The sequence below is a fragment of the Mus musculus genome, chromosome 7, assembly GCF_000001635.26.
Source record: "Mus musculus strain C57BL/6J chromosome 7, GRCm38.p6 C57BL/6J".
In the NCBI taxonomy this organism is placed as follows: domain Eukaryota; kingdom Metazoa; phylum Chordata; class Mammalia; order Rodentia; family Muridae; genus Mus; species Mus musculus.
Genome location: NC_000073.6, coordinates 100,081,062 through 100,105,483, shown reverse-complemented (window position 1 = coordinate 100,105,483; position 24,422 = coordinate 100,081,062). Strand labels below are relative to the sequence as shown.

The 24,422-nt window shown below is 43.3% G+C and overlaps 1 protein-coding gene across 7 annotated transcripts in view; it reads left to right on the top strand.

Annotated features, from left to right (window-relative positions):
- Pold3 (polymerase (DNA-directed), delta 3, accessory subunit) overlaps positions 1-23,374 on the top strand; it is a 39,393-nt gene extending 16,019 nt beyond the window's left edge. For 2 of the 7 annotated variants that reach the window (XM_030242944.1, XM_006508150.4), the window contains 7 exons: positions 4,803-5,064; positions 5,948-6,020; positions 8,949-9,111; positions 12,000-12,112; positions 15,729-15,832; positions 17,342-17,420; positions 21,630-23,373. In XM_030242944.1, coding sequence (XP_030098804.1) covers positions 4,981-5,064; positions 5,948-6,020; positions 8,949-9,111; positions 12,000-12,112; positions 15,729-15,832; positions 17,342-17,420; positions 21,630-21,832 — 819 coding nt within the window. In that variant the 5' untranslated portion in view covers positions 4,803-4,980 and the 3' untranslated portion in view covers positions 21,833-23,373. Of the gene's footprint in view, positions 1-4,023; positions 4,239-4,802; positions 5,065-5,947; positions 6,021-8,948; positions 9,112-11,999; positions 12,113-15,728; positions 15,833-17,341; positions 17,421-21,629 lie in introns of those variants that run through there. The other 5 variants (XM_030242945.1, XM_030242946.1, NM_001368380.1 and 2 more) reach the window with 5 other exon arrangements.
- Positions 23,375-24,422: the final 1,048 nt, after the last annotated feature.

The following is a 24,422-nucleotide window of genomic DNA, read 5'->3' as shown; positions in this document are numbered from 1 at the left end:
ATTACCAGGTTCTGGATGGGTGGAGTGAGGGGAGCAGAGGTGGCTTTTCCAAAAGGCTAAGGCATCTAGGTTGAGACTCAGAGGTCCAGTAGAAATTGTCAGATGGTAGTGTCAGAGTAAAGAGAGCCGAGAGAGAAACAGGACATTGCGTAGTCATTGCCTGTGGCTAACGCATAGGCTGACAGACAGGTGGGAAGTAACGAGAAGACGGAGTCAGACTCTCAGGAGCTCAGGCTTGATCCTGAGAAAAGCGGCTGGGGTTTGGATATTTAGATTTGCGGAAAATCTCAAGTAAGGGTATTTATTGCAGTGGTTAATTCTCAAGGTGAACAGAGGAGTTGGGGTTCAGGTAAGCTGCTGGGCCAGGGCAGCAGATAGATCTGTGAGGAGAGAGAGTGGAGTGAAGGAAGAACAGAAAGTAAAACTGAAGGTTACGATTTTTACCAGCCATCTGACTTTGGATAAAATATTTAGCCTCTTGGTGATTCAACTTCCTTATGTATGGTAAAGTAGAGGCAGTCTTACATGTAATCGAGGATTGAGTAAACTAAGAGACATAGCACTCTTACAGCTGTGTTCCACACATAGTAAGTACTCTTTGTGGTTGCTCTTATTTTAGTGAATGGACCGAAAAAGAGGTCTAAGAGGAAGCATCCAGTGAAGTGGAAAATTATGAAAATATATGGGGTTCCATAAGCTGAGGGCAAAATTTCAAGAAAGGAGTACTAATGGATGTTTTAAGAGAAGCAGGTCAGATAGAGATGGAAGCTAGCCATTGAATATGGTGATGACCTTCTTCGAGAGCTTCAGTGTACGGGTCAGACTGATCCAGCTGAGTGAGACAGGAAGAAGTGAGACGGTCAGTGTAGATAAATATTTCCAGAAAATGAGACTGAAATGGAGGGCAAGTAGGACCATAGCTAAGGAGAAATTGAAACTTTGAAATTGTGTGTGTGTGTGTGTGTGTGTGTGTGTGTGAGTGAGTGACACGCACACATATAACTTTAGAGTTGAGGGGATGTGGCTCAGTGGTAGGTCTTGCTTCATAAGGCCCTGAGTTCTGCCTCAGCACTGCAAAATAAAGCCCAACCACAGAAATAATTGCAAGACTTGTACTGAGGCAGGGGATGACCGAATTCCAGGCCAATTTGTTACTTAGTACCAGACTAGTCAGGCCACACAGCAAGAGGGTGACTTACATTGGGTTGTTAGGTAGGAGTCAGAGAGGAGTGGTTGAAGACAGGGAGGGGGTGGGATAACTGATAGAGACAGATCTGGAGAAACTGATAGAGAATTGCCATCTGTGTTTTCTTTACCATCTGATTAGGATTCCTGTCAGTTAACCTAGCACACAGTAACTAATGTTGACTCTATGAATAATGGGCATTATGGTGGGTTGGTTAGGGTTTTGTTTTGTTTTGTCTCTTTATTTTAAATTTTGAATAATATGGGCATTTGAATATTTATTAAATAGTATATAGCCAGAAAATAATTTATAAGTTCCCTGTTTTAGAGAACAATTTCAAGAAAAAAATACTTTGCTAATTTTATGTAAAACATTTAATTTTTTAAAAAAATAATCTGTATTAAAATCTTGTGGCATGTCAAGATGACTCATATCCAACCTGAGATAAAACAGCTTCTGTTAATGTTCAGCAAGTAAACAAGGAAGAGTAAAAGCTGCTTGGGAGTTTAGCAGTGGTCCTCAGCCTTCCTAACGCTGAGCTGCCAATACACTTCCTCAGGTTGTGGTGACCCTGTAAGACCCCCAAAGCTGGGCCTCCGCTCAAGTCCCGAGAATGTGCTGCGCAGGGCAGGGGAGTTCCACTCTGGTAACAGTAGGGAGAGTTTAAAGGAAAAGTGAGGAATTGGGAGGAGTTGGGAGGAGCACCTGGCTAGGTCTTTTTACAATTATCGCATCTCTCATTGTAAGGTATTGAAACAAAAAAAGCTTTTTGCTGGCTATAGAGAACAAAGAGCTTCTTTCTGGCTGTATTTTTAGAGATCAGAGAAAACAAGCTTGGGAAACAACCAGGGGCTTTACCTTTCAGGGAGAAATGCTTTAAGTCAGGGTCTCACAACCCCAACCATAAAATTATTTCATTGCTACTTCATAACTGTAATTTTGCTACTGTTAAGAATCATAATATAGAGCCGAGTGTGGTGTCGCACGCCTTTGATCCCAGCACTTGGGAGGCAGAGGCAGGAGAATTTCTGAGTTCGAGGCCAGCCTGGGCTACAGAGTGAGTTCCAGGACAGCCAGGGCTACACAGAGAAACCCTGTCTCGAAAAACCAAAAAGAAAAGGAAGAATCATAATATAAATATCTGATTGGCAACTCCTGTGAAAGGGTCATTTGATCCCCAAGCGGGTTATGACACACAAGTTGAGAACGGCTCAGTTCTGTGCACAAAAATACCAGGGCAAGTAAAAATGTGATTCATAAAGAAAACACTGCAATCAACTCTACTAATACTGAACATCTCTGTAGAATTTGAGAATTAGCCAGGCATGATGGTGCATCCTTTGACCCCAGCACTTGGGAGGTAGAGGCAAGCTGAGTCGTAGTTCAACATCATCCTCAATTATGTAGGAATCTGAGGCTAGCCTGTGCTGCATGAGACCCCAAATCATGGTTTAGCTTCCTGTTGCTGACAAAAGTAAACTTTAAGGAGAAAGGTTTTATTTTGGCTTACAATTCAGTGGCATAGTCCATGAGGTGGGGAAGTCAAGGCTGCAGGTTCTTGAAGCAGCTTGTCATGTCATATCCTAGTCAAAAGCCAGGGAGCAGTGAAAGCATGTTCCACCCACAGTCTCCTTTTATATAGCCCAGGGTCTCCTTCCAGGAAAGGTGCCACCTCTCCATGGTGGGCAGGGCTTCCTACCTAACCAAGTCAGGTACTCCCTTACAGCTGTGCCTAGAGGCGAGACTCCCAGGAGATGCTAAATCTCATCACATTGACAACTGAGAGATTGACCATCTCATCTTTGAGGGAGGGGGCTTAGAGATAGGGTTTTTCTGTGTAGCCCTGGCTGTCCTGGAACTCACTCTGTAAACCAGGCTGGCCTTGAACTCAGAAATCCGCCTGCCTCTGCCTCCCAAGTGCTGGGATTAAAGGTGTGTGTTGGCACTGCCCAGCTAACCATCTTGTCTTATCTGGGGGAGGGGGTGAAACATAAAGTAGGAGGAGAGGAGAGGAAAACAGGAGAGTTTACCTCCAGTAAAAACATTTGTGTTTGTTCCTAAGACTTGTGAGCCTCCTGAGATCTGCTGTGTTTTAGAAACTGCTGTGAAAGCAAGGGAGTGAGATTTCAGGGTGAGCAGTTTTCTTAGGACAGCTCCAGCCTAACCTGGTCTCTTCCTGGTTGCTACTTGCTGGTCCTCAGCCTAAGGTGTGGAATGCATACCAAATAAAGAGTTGTCTTAGGGCCAACTTTAGATGCTGACAGTAAAATAAAACATTGCCTTTTCCATTGTACCTGGAAGCGCTTCAAGGCCAGAGAGGAGGACCAGTGGGTAAAAGTCAATGGTTTCTGTCTGCTCTCTTCAACCAGAAGTGTTCTGAGTGGCCATAGTGACTCAGTGGAAGATCTGTGCTGCTCTGAAGCTACTTAGTCAAAAGTTATTTCTGAAACGAAATACTGTCAGTGACCATTTGAGAAGGCAGTTATTTTCGTTAGTTTTTAATAGCTCCTATCTCCACATGGTTTCTGCATTTCTTTTTCAAGTTGAGGTGATACACTAAAGAAGAAAGGGAAGCCAGAAGCTCCCCCGATCTGCAAACCAGTCATTCTGCCCAACTGAATGCTGAGTTCCTATAATACAAAGAATGAAGAGTCCCTCCAGGGAACTTTCACCTACCCCCATAAGCGAAACACTGGGAAGTAAAATGTTTTCTTAGTTAGGAAAAGCTGGGGAACTCTGCCTTCTGCCTGACGCCTGAGAAGGCTGAGTAGGTTTCCATCCGCATCGTGCACTGTTGCATCACAGACAGGTGAAGCAGGCACATTGGCACTTACTGCAGACGAAGAGGTGGACTATTCCCAGTAATACGCTATGCAGACTGTTCCCCAGACGTCACTAGCCTTTGCTCGGTTGCTCCCTGGACTGAGTTGGTATTTTTAGAAGTGAGAAACAAATGGATACGAAGGAGCATGAGTTATGGGAACTAGTGGCTAGCCCTACTTCACCCTTTAAAGCATGGCACACTCTGGCTAGGACAGTTGCCAAGAAATTGGTTAGTGATGTATGGCTGTTAGCTCTGAATCTGTTGATAGTTACTGCTCCTTGAACTTGGTCAGAGGACCTTCTGGTTTCCTATGGATGGTGAGATTATTACTATTTGCTGGAGAATAAGAGGTGAATAAAAACAAGTGAGGTTGCTGGCCGGTGGAGGTGCACACCTTGAATCCCAGTACTCTGGGGGCAGAGGCTGGCAGATTGGTCTATATATTGAATTCAAGGACAGCAAAGGCTATGTAGAGAGACCCTGTCTAAAACCAAAACAAAAAGAGCAAAAACCCAAACAAAAAAGCAAGTGTGTGGAGTATGATGTGCTAGAATGTGATTGATTGAGGACTAGCCTCCTGACTAGGTAAGTGCAAACCACAGGCCAAAGTTTCTTCTCCACACTGCCTAGTTCTTTACCCAAATGGAGTTTTATAGCAACATTTTTTTCTATGATCAGTGTAGTTTTTAAATTTCTTAGTTTTATATTAATGTGAAAAGATATCTAGAAGGCACAGAGTTTGAAAATAAGGTTTGATAATGACATTAATCTTATACTCACTTCTGTCCTTAGGTTTAGTGCCATACAGTGTGCAGCTGCAGTCCCCAGAGCTCCTGCAGAATCCCCATCTTCCAGAAAGTATGAACAGTCAAATCTTCAGGCAGCGAGTGAGGCACAAGCCAGTGAGCTGACTACCAATGGCCATGGTCCACCTGCCTCCAAACAGGCTTCCCAGCAGCCCAAAGGAATTATGGGAATGTTAATCTCTAAAGCTGCTACTAAAACCCAGGACACCAACAAGGAAACCAAACCAGAGGCCCGAGAAGTAACCAGTGTAAGTTGTCCTTCCAGGAGGCTGCTATTCTGTATCAGGACGGGGATCTGGGGAAGCCTTCCTGGCTTCCATGCTAGCCTGTGTGTGGACGGGGCCCATGAGCAGTTCTGAGTTGTCTACTTTAGTTTGAACATTTATGATTATTTGAGGTCTTGCTATCAGGTCTAGGCTGACCTCACATTCAGGCTCCGCCCTCTCTGCCTCTCTAGTGCTGGGAAGAAGCATGAGTCACTGTGCCTTATGTAGTTTGAGTCATATTTTAGTTACTGTTTAGTGTCACCTCTGATAGTCCTTTTTCCCCATAGTACTTCTCACAAGATTGGATTCTCCTTCTATAAAATGGTGATACCTGGCTTGTACACTAAGATTGTTGTGACAGCCATTGAAATAATGTACATAAAAATCACCCTGAGAACCTGCAAGTTTGAGGACTTGTATCTCAGCGGTGTGACATTTGAGAACTAGTAGCTGGGGTTGCTGTATGCATCTTCCTTCTGGGCAGAGTTAACATTCCTGCTCTGGTTTGTGCTTTTTGTCCTTGTCCTTATTCTTCATTCATTTCTCTTTGCTTGTTACTGCCTAGTAATGTGAACTAACTTAACTGACTGAAACAACTGTATCTGGATTTGATGGCACATGCCTATTATCCCAGCATTCAAAAAGATGAGGTTGCATGATGAGGCTCTATCTCAAAAAGAAAAGAGAGATACCAAGATAATGCTTTAAAAATTCAGAAAGTGCAGTTCTCATGCTTCTGCTCCTTCCTGTCATTGTTTTCAAGCTTCTGCGTTGGGAAAACGGGAAGATGAGGAACAATCCACATTGAGCCCCTTCTGTGCACTAAGAGCCTGGTCTCTGTGTGTTTTCTTTTTTATGCTTTTAGGCATCTTCTGCTGGGGGCAAAGCACCAGGAAAAGGGAGTGTGATGAGCAACTTTTTTGGAAAAGCTGCAATGAGTAAGCAGGTTCTTTATGTCTTAGAACTCACAGGTGAACGTTACAGGTAACACAGATGCTGAGGTGGAGACCGCTAGTCTAGCTTTTGCCTATCCAGGAATTCCTTCTTCCTAACAAATTCACAGTGTGCCGCCCATCATATTGATGAAGAAACCAACCACTCAGGAGACTTTCTGGGTGTACTTGAGAGCTCTTGGAGGGCAGTTTGTATTATTTCTGCTTTTACTTTTTGCCTTAGAAAGAAAATAAAATAATCACTCATGGAGCTTTTGAAAATGGGTAATTAAAATGAGAGAGTGGCTGCCTGTGTGGAGTTACACTTAATACAGTGGATACTGGCATCAGTGGGCTTGGTGTGAGCCTAACTCCTACTGTCTCTCCAGGGACCACAAAAATAAATATTTTGCCTTTCTTAAGTTGGTTTTTAAGGTTACTCACAGCACTAAATAACATGTCAATGTGAATATAGGCAGTAATGGTTAGGCCATTTAAATGCATCTTTTTTTTTTTTTTTTTTGAGAAAAGATCTTTTATTTAAATAAGAATTCTTCCTTAATAGAAAGAGCCAATAGCTGCATTATTTTTATACTTCTCATATCAAGTATTCATCCCCTGGGGGGTATGTGGCAGAATACCAGGAAGAATGTAGGAACCATAGGGCACTTACCACACTGTTGCCTATCCAAGCAAAATTCATGTGAGTTCTGCTCTGCCATGGTGATCAGTCAGTACATGAGGAGGACTGGGGTGATGGGGTTTTATTTGCTGTGGAGGCTTTCGGAATGTTTTCCATTGTGAGAGTAGAAAGTGAGGTACTCGGACGGTATCCAGAAGCATGCTTTGATATCAGTGCCGGAACGGTGCATAGGAGGTTGCTGCTGCTGTGAACACGTCACACTGTCATTAGCCTGCATGCCTGGTACTGGGACATGTATCCAGTCCATACTGTTGATGCTTTTGTCGTTGTGTCATGTGTTTGTAATCTTAAGATTCAGCGAACAATTTTAATTATTTAAAACTGTTTTTGATTATTTGTATGTGTGTATATCTGTGGGGATATGTTTACATGAGTGCAGTTTACCATGGAAACCAGAAGAAGATGTGGGATCCTCTGGAGCTGGAATTACAGGCCATTGTGAGCTGCCTGCTGTGGATGGTGGCAAGGGTAGTTAGAACATGCTTGCAACTGCTGAACTGCTGTAGTCCAAAGTAAAGAATTTTTTGCTTGTTGTTTTTAAAATATGTAAGATATGTGAATATTTGCTAATAGTAAAAAAATAAGTCAAATTACAAAACGTTAATTGAATACTTACTATGTGCTTGTTACTATTGGTGATAGAACAGAAAATAGAACAAAAAAAATCTTCCCCCATAGATAGATGCAGACAATGATAGTTTACTTAGCCTTTAAAAGAATGAAATTCTGTTGCTTGCAAAATATTCATTTTCCTAGTCAATTTGGGATGTTTTAGTGGGAAAGTTTGAAGATCACAGATAAGAATCACAGAATTGAAAATTGAAGCAATGATAGCACTACTGGGCTAGTGAAGTCTACCATTTAGGTTTCCCATACAAACCCTCAAAAATATGAATATATCTTACATTCTGACCCATTATCTATACTATCAAAGAATAGTTGTGCTTTTCACAACTATTGTACTAACCTGCACATACATCAGCCAAGACTGAGATAGGTGGGTTTCCACATAGGAGATGGATTAAGCAGTTTCATAACAGGTAACCCAAACTGTTTTTTGAAGAACCACTTGCTGTATATAGCTTTCTAACTGTATGTTGTGGCTTTGCCTATAAAAAGCTATCACTGGGTATGCACGAGGCTAGATTATGCATTGCTGTATTCTTTTTGTTGGCTGGGTCCTTCCTGTCCTACATGGCTGCTTAGGTGTGTTTGTTGTCTCAGCTTAGTGTGGGGACCCAGACCAGAAGTTGAACTGACTGAGGCTCATATCCAGAGCTTATTTTTCCTCTCAGTGAGACCTTGGGTAACTCAGTGTCTGTGCCTGATAGTAGTTTTGTGAATATTGTTCCAGTTCTCAAAAGAGGAAGAATACTTTTTGGACTTGCCCAGAGGGAAGCAGGATTTAAATTAATTCAGGTTTATCATAGAAGGTGGTAGTGAGATAGGAGCATCTAGGCATTCAAAGGTAGAATACAGGGCTTGGAGAGAGAATACAGGGCTCAATAGTTAAAAACACTGGCTGCTTCTCTAAAGTCCTGGGTTCAATTCCCAGCACTCACATGGTGGCTCACAACCATCTGTAACTGCAGTCCCAGGGGATCCAATGCTCTTCTGGCCTCCACAGGCACCAGGCATGCATGTGGTGCACAGATAATAAACATAAAATACCCATACAAACAAAATAAGTAATATTTTAAAGGTGGAATAGAAAAGAAATAGAATAGAAAAGTTGCTGCGAATTTAGCTGTCACCTATTTTTAAGCTGTATTCTTGAACACCATGACCATTTGCAGCTCTGTTTGAAATTAACATCTTAATTTAGGGGCTGCCATGCCTGATGACCCAAGTTTGATTCCTGGGATTTGCATGGTATTGGAAGAGAACATAGCCTCTAAGCTTTATACATGTACCATGGCGTTCACACACCCAGCATACATACTACACTAAAGAAGTAGATATAATTTTTTAAAATGTAAAGCCCCAAAGCTGAATTTGGTATTTTTAGTTTAGGCCTTTGTTTGCTGTCCTTTAGAGCTGTGATATAATGAGAGGTTAGTGGGGAGCAGAAGTGAAGATTGCAGATGTTTTCTTAATCAACTGTGCTCTCCTTTAGGACAGGGACTGTTTTTTATCCCTTGCTCCTAACCTGGCACATAGTGGACTGTCACAGAATGATGGATTAATATTGTATGATGGGTTATATATCATCTGTTATACTTTATTTGTAGATAAACTTAAAGTCAATTTGGATTCAGAACAAGCAGTAAAGGAAGAAAAAACAGTGGAGCAACCTCCAGTGTCTGTCACTGAACCAAAGCTGGCAGCTCCCCCAGCTCAGAAGAAATCCAGCAGAAAGTCCGAGCCTGGGAAGGTGCAGCAGAAGGAGAAAAGGTGGTGGGAAATGCTGTCCCGGGACGGAGGGAGGGAGGAAGGTCTTGTGGAGGTGAGATGGTCTGCTTGGGCTTTCTGCAACAGGCACTTCTCAGCTCGGCATTAAATCCTCCTTACTGCTTTAGGGATGTAACCATCCAGGAGAATGAAGACAGAAGCCCACAGCTCATCTAGTGAGTTAGGACCAAGGGGCAGCTGGTTAGGGTGATTTAGGATCCAAGGCTATATTTTGTCCTCATTGGAGCAAATTGATTGCCTTTGCCTCCAGACTTCAGTTTAAATGTGTAGACACTGTGTAAGTGTGCCTCTGTGTATGCGTGCGCATGTGTGTTTCACATCACATTACCCAGTGAGAAGTTACTGTTTCCAGTCCAGGTTAAGAGAAGAAGTTCTTTGTTTTCTTTTTATATCAATGAGTTTATTTTTCAAGTGGTAAAATGTAATTAGAAAAGAAAATAAAAAGCACACAAGCTGTTAAAAATGGATCCAGGAGTTTGAGACACTACCTCATAGCTGGTAGGAATTAGTCTGTTGAAAGAAACTCTAAAGGACACTGTCAGCACTGATAGGCCCACAAAGAAACAACTTTTGTGGTAAAGTTGGAGCAACAAAGTAGTGACATTTCAGAGGGGTAAGGCTCTGTCCAGTGGGTCCTACCTCCTGGGAACACATGGTATATGTGGATTAAAATGTCCCCAGCCATGATCATAACCCTGACTGTTAGACGCTTTTACCAGGCATGCACTCAGTATTCCACCATTAAACAGCCAGTCAAGTGTAGGTTTCAGTGGGTGTTCTTTACCCGGCTGAGGACGCTGTCCTATTCCAGGTTTGCTGAGGTTTTATTCATTGCTTTTACATTTAAAATGCTCTTCCTGCTTTTATTGAGGTGACTTGTACACTTTTTCTGCTAAGATGGTGGATTATAGTGATTGACATGAAAATGTTAAACCAGCCTTGCATTCTTGGGATTAGCTCCCTGGTCATGTTTATTTATTTTACACACTGCTAGATCAGTTGATATAACTTTAGAAGGAGGGGGTTGTTTCTATATTTCTGAGGATATCTGTATCCTCAAATGTCTATATTTTATATCATCTGTTTTCTTTCCTGGTAATTGGCTAGCTTTAGTATCAAACTTGGGTTAACTTCATAAATTAAGAGAAGTTACCCAATTTCCAAAGGACTTTGTGAATTTTATTTTATATTTTTATGTTTATTGTCTGTGTGTGGGGGGGTGGTATGTGTACATACCATGCACAGAGGGCACACCTGTGGGAGTCAGTTTCTATTTTCACCAAATTGGGCCCTGGGGTAGAACTTAGTTCATTAGATTTGGCAATAAGCACCTTGGTCTGCTGAGCCATCTCTGACCCTATGTAAAGATAATTTCTAATACATTTAAATATGATAAAATCTACCAGTGAATCTGCCTGGATTTTCTTTATAGGAAGAATTTTAATTTTTGTGTGTGAAAGCTTCTTTGAATAGTGTTATTCAAATTTTCTAGTTCTTTTTGGATTGGTTTACATAAATTGTGCTTTTAAAGGAATTTATTTCCTCCAAGTGCCTGAGCTTATTAAAGTTGTTCATAATGTAGTCTTGGTTTTGGAGTATTTATAGACTATATAGTTAAGACTACAGATTCCTTTATTCTCTATTCTTACTTGGAAGTACATTTTCCCTCTTTTGTAAAAGGCTTATTAATCTTCTCTCTTTCACAGAACAACTTTAGGTTTTTAAATTTTTCTTTCTTTTCTATTTCATTGCTTTCTGCTAATATGTTTATTTCTTTTGGCTTACGTTGGGTTTGTTTTAGTTTTTCCCTAGCTAAAGTAGGAAAAAAAAAAGATGTTCAAAATGAAATAAGACAGGTACTCAATGATAAAAAGACCCTGGTTTACATGTCTATATGTCTGAAACACACAATAAGCCCTTAATTATTTATTAAGTGAATGCTGTAATGGAGAAAGCAGACAGAGGCTGAATAATGTCAAGACAGTCTAGGTTTTTATTACATCATTAGAATGACTTTATGGACTTGTCTGTGCCTTTGTTCACGTTGTTCTTTCACTTTAGGATAGTTGTCTTCCCTTCCTACCTGTTGAATATCTACTTAGCTTTTAACAGTCCTGTCCCACAAAGTTATTTGTCCATTAGATGTTATCCTGTTGTATAATAGCTAGTGCAGTTGGCCAGAGCATGTTCATTTTTTGTACCAAGGTTTCACTGTGAGGCCCAGGTTGGCCTTAGTCTTAGGATCCTCTGTTGATATTATAGACTTGTGCCTGCCAGAGCTTCTTGAGAACAGTATTTCTTTCCTGGTCTTTGCATTATGATTGCTTAGCTGCTTATTATTTGTGTGTTAAAAGAGTAAAAGGCCAGTTAGCAGGGGTTGGGGGTGGGCATCTAGAAAACTCTAGATAAACTAGCCTATGGAGAACTGGGGATACCTTTTATTCTGGCCACCCTATAGTTGTTATAACAGCATATATCTCCAAAAAACCAATCTTCTCACTGGGTGTGGTGGTCAACCATTTAGGAGGCAGAGGCAGAAGATTTCTGTGCGTTTGAGACTAGTTTGGTCTATATATTGAGTTCCAGGACAGCCAGCACTACATAGAACCCTGTGTCAGCCCTTTAATCTCAGCGCTCAAGGCAGAGAGAGGCAGGTAGAATTCTGAGTTGGAGGCCAGCCAGGGCTACACAGAAAGCTTGTGTCAGAAAAAAAACAAAAAGACAAAAAGCAACTGTGTGTCAAACAAACAAAAAGGAGTTAAATCTCTACCCTCTGGAGTTAAGACTGTGAGCTCTAAAAGAAGCTGCATAGGAGCATGCACATACTTAAACATGTGATCTGTGTAATGGGCTTAACATATTCCGGACAGCAGCAGGGGCAAGCGAGTAGACTTGTCGGATGAGGAGGCAAAGGAAACCGAACACCTGAAGAAAAAGAGAAGAAGAATCAAGCTTCCTCAGTCTGATAGCAGTGAAGATGAAGGTAAGCATTGCTAAGAATTTTTGTTAGGGGGATCATTTTTTGGTTCATGCACAAGGACCTAAAATGTCACTTACTGTGGATTACAGTAGTTGTAGCAATGAAAGAACATTTTTCATTGAAATCTACTTCAGTCTTTTGATCAGAATAGTGATCATTTGGTAACTTGTGAAAATGTATGAAACAAAGTGTGAATTCTGTTGCACATACTAAGAGCTTTTTTTTCTCTTTAAGGCTGGTGTTCCTTTGGTTGTTTGTGTGCATGTTGTAGAATTACATGTACACCTGCACACTCGTGAACATGTGTATACACTTCTTCCACTCACAGAACTAGTAGAAAGACTGCATAGTCTAGTGTTATGGAAAGTGCCAGCTCGGAATTGAGTTCCTGTGGTTGATTGTAGCCCACAAAATAATAATACCCACAGGCTATTAGTGGGGAAAGAGCGTAAAGAAGTGGGATGTCGGTGAGCAGCGCCTGACAGCAGAAGACAGAGCCGAGGCCCTAGGTTCTTTCCTCTGCCAGAGATCAGTTTGGCATCTGACTAAATCATTTTATTCTAAAACTTCTGTCTGAAAAGCCATCGGGGTTTTGTTTTGAACCTTTATACGATCTCTAACTTTTTATTTGTGTTCCACTGATTATAATAGCTTGGTCTGCCATCTCAGGCTAGGTATTAGCAGATGCGCCACAGGCCTGCAGTGATGGCTGGAGCTCCAGAGTCCTGGGCTTAAGTCTTCCCGCACTGCTTGCTGTGTTTTCTGATGTGAGCAGAGACTTCATTTCCTGTTCACTCCTCCAAAGTTACCCTGTCACTGCAAACTCCAGCTCTGTGCACGTGAAGACAACACGTTCATCAGAAACGTTAGGACAGTGCTTGGCACTGAGTAGCTTTTCACACCTCCACAAAGCCTCTCCTTCACCCTGGAAGGTCATAAGCACCTTTAGTAGTTCTACATATTTAAAAGAAGTATGCCAGGCCCAGAAAGAAATACCACTAGTCTCTGTGTTGCTAAGAAGAAATAGTTTTTATAGCTGTGTTAGGTACTTGCTAATGTTTCAGTCCTTGAAGGTTGTTTGTGGAGAATATTATGCACATGACACATGAATATTGTTTTTTTAGGTAATGATAGGTATTGTAAAAATATGTATTGAGTCCTAGGAAGCGGTGATTGCTTTCCAGGAACTGGAATTTCTAGTCTCTGCCAGAGGACTCTTGACAAACAAGTGGTTGGTTACATTGCTGGTTAGCTGAAGCTAGTTTTCCAACAAGCTGCTTTCCTGAGCTGATGCTTTGCCACGTGAATGTTTCTCATCATTGACTACAAATCTATTTCAGATACACTCTGAAAGCATGTGTTATATTTACGTCAGTAAAAGTGTGTTAAGTCAGAAGGCTTGGCTTAATGGTAAAGACTGAATATGGGCAAGTTTTTAAAAAAATGTCTTTGGACCTCAGTTATACGAGACAAATAATGATTTGTGGAGTTATTACGAGAATGAGTGGTTAATGTTTATAAAGTAGAAAATGTTGGTTGTTTATCCTTCCTTAAAATATTTAAGTTTAAACACAGTCTACATATACACAATTTTTAAAGTCAGATAAAACAGTTTATAATGATAATCCCTACCATCTGAATCACTGAACTGACTTTAGTTGTCAGCGTTCTTCCATCTGCCTTCCATCTCTCCAGATGTGTTGAAATCTCTTTTATATCTCTGTTCTCTTCTCTTCCATGGGATTTTGACATTTTATTATTTTATGATTCTTTGGGAGGGGGCAAGTGGAAAGGAGGCAGTGTCTGCAGTCTTCCCTTGACCTGAATATTCCTCACCCCAATTATATTCAGGAAGTGCTTATTCTTCTTGATTTAAAGCAAACGCAGTTACTGCTGCTCTGCATTAGTGCCAGGACAGCTATGGCATCCCTGCCTCTTTGAGGTGAGCCATAAGTAAACAGTTACATGCAGTGCTAGTAGGGGCCCAAGGGGAGCCATCGGAATTGTTTCCTTTTCTAGGTCATGTGGTTGAGGAACTGAGTGAAAGTACTGAACAAAAGCACCCTGCTTTGTCACTAAGCACTCAAAACTCCTTTTCTTTGCCTTCCTTGCTGCCTAGACTTTCCTCCGACCAGAGGTTCAGTTGTCTAGTTAGCCATTACTTCAGAACCTTGAGTTCTTGGTCCTGGTGTATGACATGCCTCTTGCTTAGGCTCCCATCGTGCACTGGCTTCATGAAGCTGGCTTCACAGCTAGACTGGCACTCCCTGCTTTCCTTTCCTTTCTGTCTCTTGCTCTGCTGAGCTTGTAAAGTTAGGGACCCATTTTATGTGAAGTGTCTCATTTATTGTTTTATTCTGGCTCCTAGGCTGCTTCACCTCTTTAGGTCATTTGGTCACGAACCCTCCACTATCATAATTTCTAACACTGACTTAATCAGTTAGGAGAAATTCAGTTTCAAGATTTGTGCAAGGAATTTGAATGTAGCCTGGAGCTTCAGGGAACAGGTGAAACTAAGCAGCTGCCACAGCCCACAACCAGCAATTTCTTTGTGGTGATTCAGCAGCAGGTCAGGGTTAAGGACATAGCTCAGTGTAGAGTACTCACCTAGTAACTGCAAGGCCCGGGTCAGGACCTCAGCTCTGGACAAGCAGTGTCTGCTGCAGCTCCTCCCCTCCACTCTGATGGTCTTCTCCCAGACCTCTGTTTCCTTATTGAGAAACACTGGGATTTCTTCCCATGGTGTGCCATTGTGGATACCATTTCTACCGAATTCTTTCTCTCCTAACTTTTCTCCTGCCCATGCTCTGTGTAACAAAGCAAGGCTTATCAGTGAAGTCACTAGAAATATTCCCATAGAAACTACTAATCAGATCTTTCATGGCGATCAGCTTTCAAAGACAGTCTAGGGGTAAGTCATCCTCCGATCACAGCAGCAAAGACGCTGCTTCGTGCATTTAGTAGAGCAAGCTGTCTCCACTGCCTTCTGGTCGTGAGTGATAAGAACATGGATGGTTGTGTTAGGAAGGCTGTGGAGTCACACTGATGGGTTTAAATCTTGTTATGAGTCCTGAGCCTTTGCCAGGTGAAGGAATCTTCCTGAAACCTCTGTTTATTCAACTATATTATGGAGTAAGACCTGTCTCTTAGCTGTGAAACTCCTGCCATGTGGTAAGGGATCGGTATCTTTCAACCGACTTCATGCTCTGATCTTGTTGTAATAAAACACTTGGCCAAGATCATCTCTAAAGTATTGTCACCTTTAGAAATTCTTTATTCCTCAATTGTAATTATGTAAAATTAATGTGTTTCTTTTTTTTTGGGGGGGGGGGTTGGGTTTTTTTGTAGTCCTGGCTGTCCTGGAACTCACTCTGTAGACCAGGCTGGCATCAAACTCAGAAATCTGCCTGCCTCTGCCTCCCAAGTGCTGGGATTAAAGTCATGCACCACCATCGCCCGGCTTAATTATTGTGTTTCTTAAAGTTAAGTTCTTGGTTACCATGAATTACTGGTTATAAAATACCCTTTGATAACCGCAAGTATTAAGACAGATGGAGTGGAGAAGACAGCGTGCCAGTTAGAGCTTGTTGTCTTCATTAAACCTGTTTCATTTTCCCAGTCTTCGAAGACTCCCCTGAGATGTATGAAGCAGACTCACCATCTCCACCTCCTGTATCTCCACCTCCTGATCCTATGCCAAAAACTGAGCCCCCTCCTGTCAAGGTAAACCCACCAGAGTGCTCCATCCTGTGTGTCTCTTCTCTCTCAGGAACCTACAGTCACCATGTTGAATCGTGTGTCACTTACTTTCTCTGTGCTTCACCGGTACTTGTAGCTGCCTCTATCTCATGGTGTCCTCAGCTTGGCCAGATGGACGTGCTCTCTTCTCACCTGAGGGGAGCAAGCCGTTGCGTAGGGCATAGCCTTAGGAAGGCTGCAGAGGTAGCTCACAGGTAGCTCTGGGCAGCTGGTTGGGTTTTTGTGACCATTACCATATGGGTGCTGTGCTACACAGCTGCAGTTGGAATCATGCAAAAGGAGGCCCTGCCTGCACCAGGGCAAATTATGAAAGATTCAAATTTGTTCTTCAGGGATGAGAAAACCCACAACAGTGACGTGCAGTTTTGAATGCTCTTTAGCTGTGACTTATCCATGTCTGTTAGTATGGATGTGAAATGTTAAGAGACTGCTAACAAGCCTCCTTTTCTTTGTAACCAGTAGTAGTTTTCTTAATCCACACTGTTAAGACTTCTGTAAATCTCATGCTTTTATATCTTAGCCAAAGAAATGGGATGAAAGAGATAGTGGAGACAAAAGGAAAGTGACAGTGGTGATGTGTGCTTCTGGCTAAACTAGCTGTCTTGCGCACCCTCGACTGGCCTTCTGCACACGTTTATTGGGAGAGCTTGATTGTAGAGGCGAAAAGACCCCGAGCCCAGAACTGGTGCTGCTTTTATAGGCCTAGGAGAGGCGTGTCTCACACCTGGATTGGTTATGCACTATGCCTCATTTGCATGTTCCTCATCTGATTGGCTACTCTCTCTCAGTACCTCACAGAGCCTCATTATCATACCTCATTTGCATGTCTCACATCCGATTGGTTACTCTCTCTCAGTACCTTACAGAACCTCATTATCATACCTCATTTGCATGTCTCACATCTGATTGGTTATACTCTCAGTACCTTACAGAACCTCATTATCATGCCTGGGCCAGGCAGTGTCTTTGCAAAAAACTTTACTGCATATGTACACATTGGTTGTTTTTCCAATCTTATGCGTGGTGGCCAGCAGTAGTCAGTGCCACTCAGCAACGGCACATGTGGCTTCCCACATAGCTGGGTATGCCAAGGCTGAGTATGGCAAGTGTTTTCTTCATGGGCACATACTCAGAGCCCTAAGAACACCTCTGCCCAAGCGTTCCTTACACAGTCTACTGCATGCAGTGTATGCTGTCCTTGTCTGTCTCTTCCACTAAAGTCCTTAACCTATTTGCCTGTTAGCCAAGAACACAGATCTTTCTGAAGCATTCTGCTTTTCTTTCTGTAATTGGGAAGATGGCAATGCATACAGAAAGCATTATGGCAGTGCAGCAGGGCTGTGTAGAGTTCCTTTCTCTACCTTTTATCATAATGGCATGTTAGGAAGTGGTTTTGAGAGACATAAAGTCTTTTGTTATTTTTCTCTATAGCTTCACTGATCAACTTAATATTGTTATTCTCGGACCTTTTAGCGTTCAAGTGGAGAAACCAAAAGGAGACGAAAGCGTGTACTGAAATCTAAAACCTTTGTGGATGAAGAAGGCTGCATAGGTAAGACAGATGTCTCAATCAGAGGCACCAGAATCCCCTGCAGAGCAGTCTGTCCCAGATGTGAATGCTCTGGATTTAGCCTATGCAAGCTGTTGCTTGTGGTCCGTGGCCCACACTTATAGAATACAAAGAACACTGCAGCGGAGTCAGAACACTGGGCTTTTGTGTAGGCCCTACTCTGTGAAATAAAGCTCTGAGTGTGTGGCATCTCTGCTGGAGATTTTTTTGGTCTGTGGAATGGAAGAGAAATATCTATTTGCCTCCGGTGGGGCCTTTGTAAAGATTCAGATGAGCTAGCAGCACTGTCTCAAACACTGAAAACCATTCTTTTAAATACTGACTGTGTTAAACATTTCTGTAATGGAAAGGAAGCTTCCTGCAGATGATTAGACCCTGGCGAGTCCAGTCTCATTCATCTTCGGAGAATATGATCTGACCTCCCTGCTTTCTGTGTGTTCCTCCTTGTGCCCGCTCAGGCTCTCTCCACCATGCAGTGGTCTTCGGTGAAGCCTGTTGGCACGCTCAGATTCTAACACCATGCTCTCCTGTCTGGAAGCAGTTAGGGGCTTAGGTTTGTAACCCTCTGCTCTGGAGCAGGGGTAATTCTTTCTCCTTTCTTACGGCACCCAGCACGAGGTGGATCTCCTAGAGAAGATTCTAACGCCCTATCTCTTTGTTGTTTCAGTTTGGTTTTTGAGACAAGGTTTCTCATGTAGCCCTAGCTGTCTTGGAACTCATTCCGTAGACAAGGGTGGCCTCGAACTCAGAGATCTGTCTTCCTCTGCCTCCCAAGTGTTGCTATTAAAGGTGTGTACCACCGCCAAACCACCAGGTTGCACTGTCTTTTTTGATTTTCCTTTTCTTGTTTAAATTTCTATCTTTAAAGGATTGCTTGGCTCTGAAGGACCAGCTTTCCCTGACAGGGCGCTCACTAACGCTCATGGGACATTGTGTTGGCTGCACACCCAGTGCTGTTCTCCCATCTCCTGTTCTTCTGGCAGGCTTGTCACTGTGCCTGCCCGTCGTTCTCTCTGCATGTCTGCATGTGCTGCTGCTCCTCTCTCTGCAGCACCTCTCCTCAAAATCTGCATTCTCAACTTCTGGATGTGTTTATGGGCTTTTTTTTTTTTAGTATTTTATATAATTAGAATGTTTAGAATGTTTAGCTATTTGAGGTGTGATATATTTTTTAAATTGAATTTAAAAGGCAAAAGCATCAGTGATTTTTTTTTTTTTTCCTCATCCTTACTCTACAAGAAGAAAGTCAAGGGTATCGTTATAAGGGTTTACCAGGACTCTGTGGCTAAATTACTTACTGCTTTGTTCTGAGCAGGCATGGAACATGGGCTTCTTTTTCAGCCTTTCTCCACACAAGACTGCTAACAGGCTTGAAGGCAGCGCTGGGAACTGCTCACAGAGCGCCTTTCTGTAAGGTTTTTAGTCCAAGTGCAACCTAATGACCCTTGGCTCTGGCACCAGCAAAGACTGTGTGTGCTCCCTTCACTCTGCTTCGACTGCGCAGCTGGACCCACACGGGGCTCACCCTTCCTTCCATTGCTAGATTTTGTTTTCCTGGGGGTTTATAGTGGGGACGCGGGGATTATGGTGTTGGGCCCTGAATGAGGCTGGGCTGAGTTTCTGATCAAGGAAGGGGTTTGTAAGAGCAAAGAAACTGAATGGAATGCTGTCCACACAGCAGGCTTTTTAGAATGGCAGCCAAGGAACATAGAGAGACTGTGCTTTGAAGTTCAAATCTCCTTTGTCCTGTAGTTTGGAGTAGCTAAGCTGTGGCTATTGGAACACCCCTTTTAATTTAGATTCACTAAGTGTGCTGCTTGAGACTTTTGGTTGGTATGGCCTGGCTGGGTTTTAACTTTCCGAGCAATGTACCACATGAAGTCAGCCAGGAGACAGCCAGTGGTTTCACCAAGAAGTAATACAATTACAAGGTAATCAGTGCTGACATACGGTAGCTTAGACATGCCGCCATTTGACTAGAGAAGATAGCTTGTGAAGTAACAGGGTTACTACCAACTCCGAAGACATTTCCTTTCTCTAAACAGCTCTTCAGAGCTTCCTGACATCAATAATAACAGCTCAGAGTTTTTTCCCATGAATTGAGTTGTGTGATGCATGTAACATAGTGCTTGTTGGGATGGAGTGGGTCCTGGGGTCATGCTTGCTGGACTGTAGATATTCAGTGGGAATGTCTCAAGTATCTTTGAAAAAGGGTTGACAGATTTCTCTAATCTGTGAAGCACCTGAAAGTCTTGCTAAAATTGGAATTCTGTATTTTTCTTGTCTTTTTCTTTTCCTCTCTTCCTTTGTAGGCATGTTCTCACCATACAACTTGGGCTGGTCTCATCAGGGCTCTCTGACCAGTCTCCAAGTATACATATGTCAGGTGCTTGCCTCTCACCTGACTGAGATGCTGCGTTTCTAATTAGATCACCAGAGAGTCCGGGTCCTCCAGACTGAGTTACATTTTAAAGCTTGTGACATCAACATGGGTTCTCAGTTCTTGAAAGTGAAGACCAATCCCAAGACCTCCATGGGGGGATACTTGGTGGTTTGCAGCCCTGTTGTGTTAGGTGGATGTAGGTGAAGGCTGTGCTGCAGAGGCAGTAGCCACTTAACCTCCAGCAGGGTGTACTGTGAAGAGAGAACACTGGGAAGTCTTTGTTTGCCAAAGACTGCCAAGTGCATCCATATCTGCTGAGAGTGGGTGTGCTCCCCATTTTAATGGAGAGGAGGACATTGGTTCATCAAGTGTCACCCAGACCACCAATGTTTGTGTCTGGGAATGTGTTTAAAAACAAGTTCTCAGGTTCCACCACAGACCTGCTGCTGAGTGTGGAACTTGGAGCTAGAATCCAGCAGTGTTCCCACGAGGTCCCCAGCTGACCCAGTACATGTTCACATTGGGACAGCCTAGGCATTAGAACACAGAGAGCTGAATCCCTGGGCCTGGGCCTTTGGAACGGTTTAATCAGTACATTTTAATTAGAAGGAATTATCAATGAATAAGGGTGTGAAAATATCTGTTCTTTGATGGGGAAATTTCACCTTGGGCTTTAATGCTTTGAGCACTTTTATGCATATGAGGCTACTGTTTTAGTGAAGAGATGTTTCCCTTCACTGTTGCTGCATTATGTGCTGCACCCAGAATGGCTGGGAAAGACTGGGTGCTGCTGCTTTAGTTCTCATCTCAGTGAGGTAGCTCTGTGTGTGATGCTGGGGCGTGGCAAGTCTCTCCGTCTGACCTGAGAGAACATGATTGGAGCCACGCTTCTGCCTGCGCATGCTGGGGCTGAGTGGCCTCTAGCATAGTTCTTTTCCAGGTTTCCTTTTAGAAGAGTTTGGGGAGTTTTAGTTTTTTATGTGTATATTTCATACATGTGTGTGTATCACATGTGTGCCTGGTGCTCAAGGAGATGGATCACAAGAGGACATTTGACCCCCCCTGGAGTTGGTATTTCAGGCAGTTGTGGACTTGATGTGTGTTCTGGGGCTGAGCTCAGGTCCTCTGCAGGAGTAAGAAATGCTCTTGGCAGGCAGCATCTCTGCAAGCCCATTTCAGAGACAGGAAAAGCCGACGGCTCCTGGGGAATAAGAAAGCTGGTAACATTGCTTCTTATTTTATCATTGTCTGTCCACTAAAACTTTCAAATGTATCATCTAGAATGGTTTGTTTGGGCCAGTTTTCATCATGATGTAGGCTGTAGTAAATGTTGGGTTCACTGTAGTCATTGGCTTTCAAAAACTGAGCAGTTGAATAGCAAATTATGGCTTTGGATTGGAGCAGTGGTTGGTATCAGGGTAGAGTGAGTTACAAGTGTGCATGGTGGGAGAGTGCTTCGGCAGAATTAGAAATGAGTAAGTGTATGTATGGGTCACGGACTCAGGAAGCCAGACAGTGTGGAGTTTAGAGGTAGGTGTTTTCGATACAGTTCATATGCAGGGCTCTGGAAGTTAGCTGATATAGACTAGGACCCAAGAAACAGATGTGGGCAATTAGATGATAAAGGCCCATCTAATGACATGGGACACTGGAGGAGTGGGGGTTTCCAGCCCCACCTAGAGGCCATGTGACTGTATGATATTTTCTGGCTGAGTCTAGATGTGCTTTTCCAGTAAGAAAGACGCAGCACAACTTACCGTTTGGTAGATGACTCAAGCCACCCGTGTTCTCCTTTTTTCCTATTCCAGTGACTGAGAAAGTCTATGAGAGTGAGTCCTGCACAGACAGTGAGGAGGAGCTTAAGATGAAGCCGGCCTCAGCACACAAACCCCCTGCTGCCGCTGTGAAAAGGGAGCCCAGAGAAGAACGGAAGGGCCCCAAGAAAGGGGCTGCTGCTCTGGGCAAAGCCAACAGACAAGTGTCCATTACTGGCTTCTTCCAGAAAAAGTAAATGCTACCTCTGAAAGGACTCGGGCTGGTCAAGGGAGAAGACCAAGAAGTATAGACTGTCACTTACTGTGTAAGTTTGCCTCGCTCCTTGCCTCGCCTGGATCAGATGCTGCTCTGCCATCACGGGACACGTGTACCACTTCTGTTTTCTTCACCCAAAAGGAAGTCACCTGGAAACGGGGCAAAAGAACATTTTAAAAGCTGTTACATTGTAATAAGTTTATAAATATAAAGCACAATCTTTGCCCTGCCTAGGAGAATTCATTCAAGAATGACCTGCTGGGCCACACTTGCCCTGCGCATGTGCCTCTCCTGGTCTCTGTGTTCTGTGAGCGGGAGGCAGTGTTTTTATTTGATGAGTTCTACTGGATGTGTTCACCGCGTCTCCACTTTCCTCTCCACACTACCATACTTCTGTCCCCCGACCCCACAATCTGTTTTCTGTAAATCTTTTAAGTCTTAGTCAGATGAGAAGCTAAAACTAAAATCTTCTGTAATTCCCGATCTCCGTTGATGTAGTGAGTGACTCAGCTCCAGGCTAGGCCAGTGTGCATCGTCCAGTCCTTTCATCTCATCCGCTCCCTCTCACTTCCCTCAGACTGAGATGTGCTGATGAATCCAGCCTCACCAGAAATGACTTAAAGTCACATGGTGGCCAATGACAGAGCTGGCATGTTGCTAGCACAGGGTATGCATATACTCATGTGTGGTTTCTTTCTTCCAGATTTCCTATACTTATTACCCAGAGAGTGGAACCTGTACAGCGAGATGAAAGATTAAAATAAGAATGCTTTCTATGCACCAGATAACTTACCTCAAGGAAATACAGAGTCCAGAAATGTCAGTTTCCTGTCCTGGGAAGGAAGGGAGAACTTAGCACACATTTCTACACAGATGTTGCTCCTCTGTTTTGTCAAGTTCTTCATTTGTCCAGCAGCACAGGCTCCCCAGGAGGGGACAGGGGGCTGACTTTTATAACTTTCAGTCACCTTCCATTCTGGCTGGGCAGGAGGTGAGCCCTGTCCGTGTTGTGTGGCAGTGGCTTTGCACACTGAGCTGTAGTGAGGGAACCCAGACTCCACTGCTGGTGTGAACCCAGGGGAGATGAGGGATGTCTGCTCCAACCCTCCGCTGAGGGCTGGCTTGTGTCATGTAATCAGTTGCCTACTGTTGGAGGTTGGGGTTGGGGCTGACTTGGGATTTACACATCTGCTTTAGCAACCAAGCCTGGGCTACCTGGAGACCAGCAGCTTGGGAGATGAGTCCTGGTCTCCTGTCGAGAACTGGAGGGCAGATGCTTGTCCATCAAGCTGAGTAAAGGTTGGTGTACTCCAAAACTGTTTTTTCTAACGTGGAAAAGAGTGGAATGCCTGGACTTAAGCTTACAGGAAAGCTCTGGAGAATTCCCTATTTTCAGTGGTTATTTTTGTCATTGCCTCTAGTGATTTTTGTAAATGGGAATGGAAAAGTACAAGGCAACCATCCAGTCTTTAAAAAATTTGATTATGGTGGGATTTCTAATAAAACCAAATTTGAATTGGAGCTCTGGTGCGAGTTGGAGTTGTATCTTTCAAGGGAGAATGCAAACCTGATTTCTGTGTGCAACGTGTATGCCACCTGGATTCTGGGCTGCCTGCAAAGCTAAGCAGACGTTGAGTGGTGGCCTTTCTCTCCAATCTATGCAGTGCTCAGCCAGGTTACCGATGAGTTAAATTCAAGAAGCTGTTTTGAAGCAGAGCTTTAAACTGAATGTCTGATGGGTCTGTCACTTGACAGCCCGGCGGCAGGAGTACAGTTATCCAAATGCTGACCAGGAACAGGCTGGTTTTCAGTTATGTTGTTAAAAGCACATACCCACGATCTGAAATGTTTGCTATCTTCATCTTTTCAGTCCTGTGGGAAATCTTAGCTTTAGCCAACCTTACTTTTCAGTTCATTAGGAGGAAAATCTAGCCCTGATCTTGCATTCTGTATTGGTTTGGCTTCATCCCTTGCTGGCTGGGTGATGTTGGGCAAATTTTTCTCTCAGGAGCCTTAACAAAGTCAAACTAAAATGAGCCACTCGGTGTGGAGTCGTACTGGTGTCTGTAGCCTGAATGTGGTTCACAGTGACAGGCACTCAGTGCTGCTGCTTTCCAGATGGTAGATGCAGGCAGCTACCAGCTCCTTGAAATGCTACCCAGCACATGACCCAAATGGAGGCCTCCTGGCTTTACACCTGATCAAAAGGGGAAGATGGCCATCCTGTCTTAATGACAGGCTTTAAACAGTAGAACTTTCTTTTTATTGAAAGAAATGCTTATAGATAGCAGTATTTACTATTCATTAAAACATTTATTGCATGTAACATGCCAGGCATCTGACCAGAACACATGAGGATACAATAGAAACTAGAATGTGTTTCTTGTCTTCAGGATCCAGTGGACATGCATCTATAAATTGGAATTTCAGGGCAGTGAGTGCAGCAGTACATAAGTCAGGTCTTTCAGTGCTTTCAAGAGGGTGGGTCTCAAGGTGAGCTGGAGGGAGAACCACACAGTCCTTTGAAGGACATGTATGATTTTACCAAGAACGGAGAATGAGGACGTCCC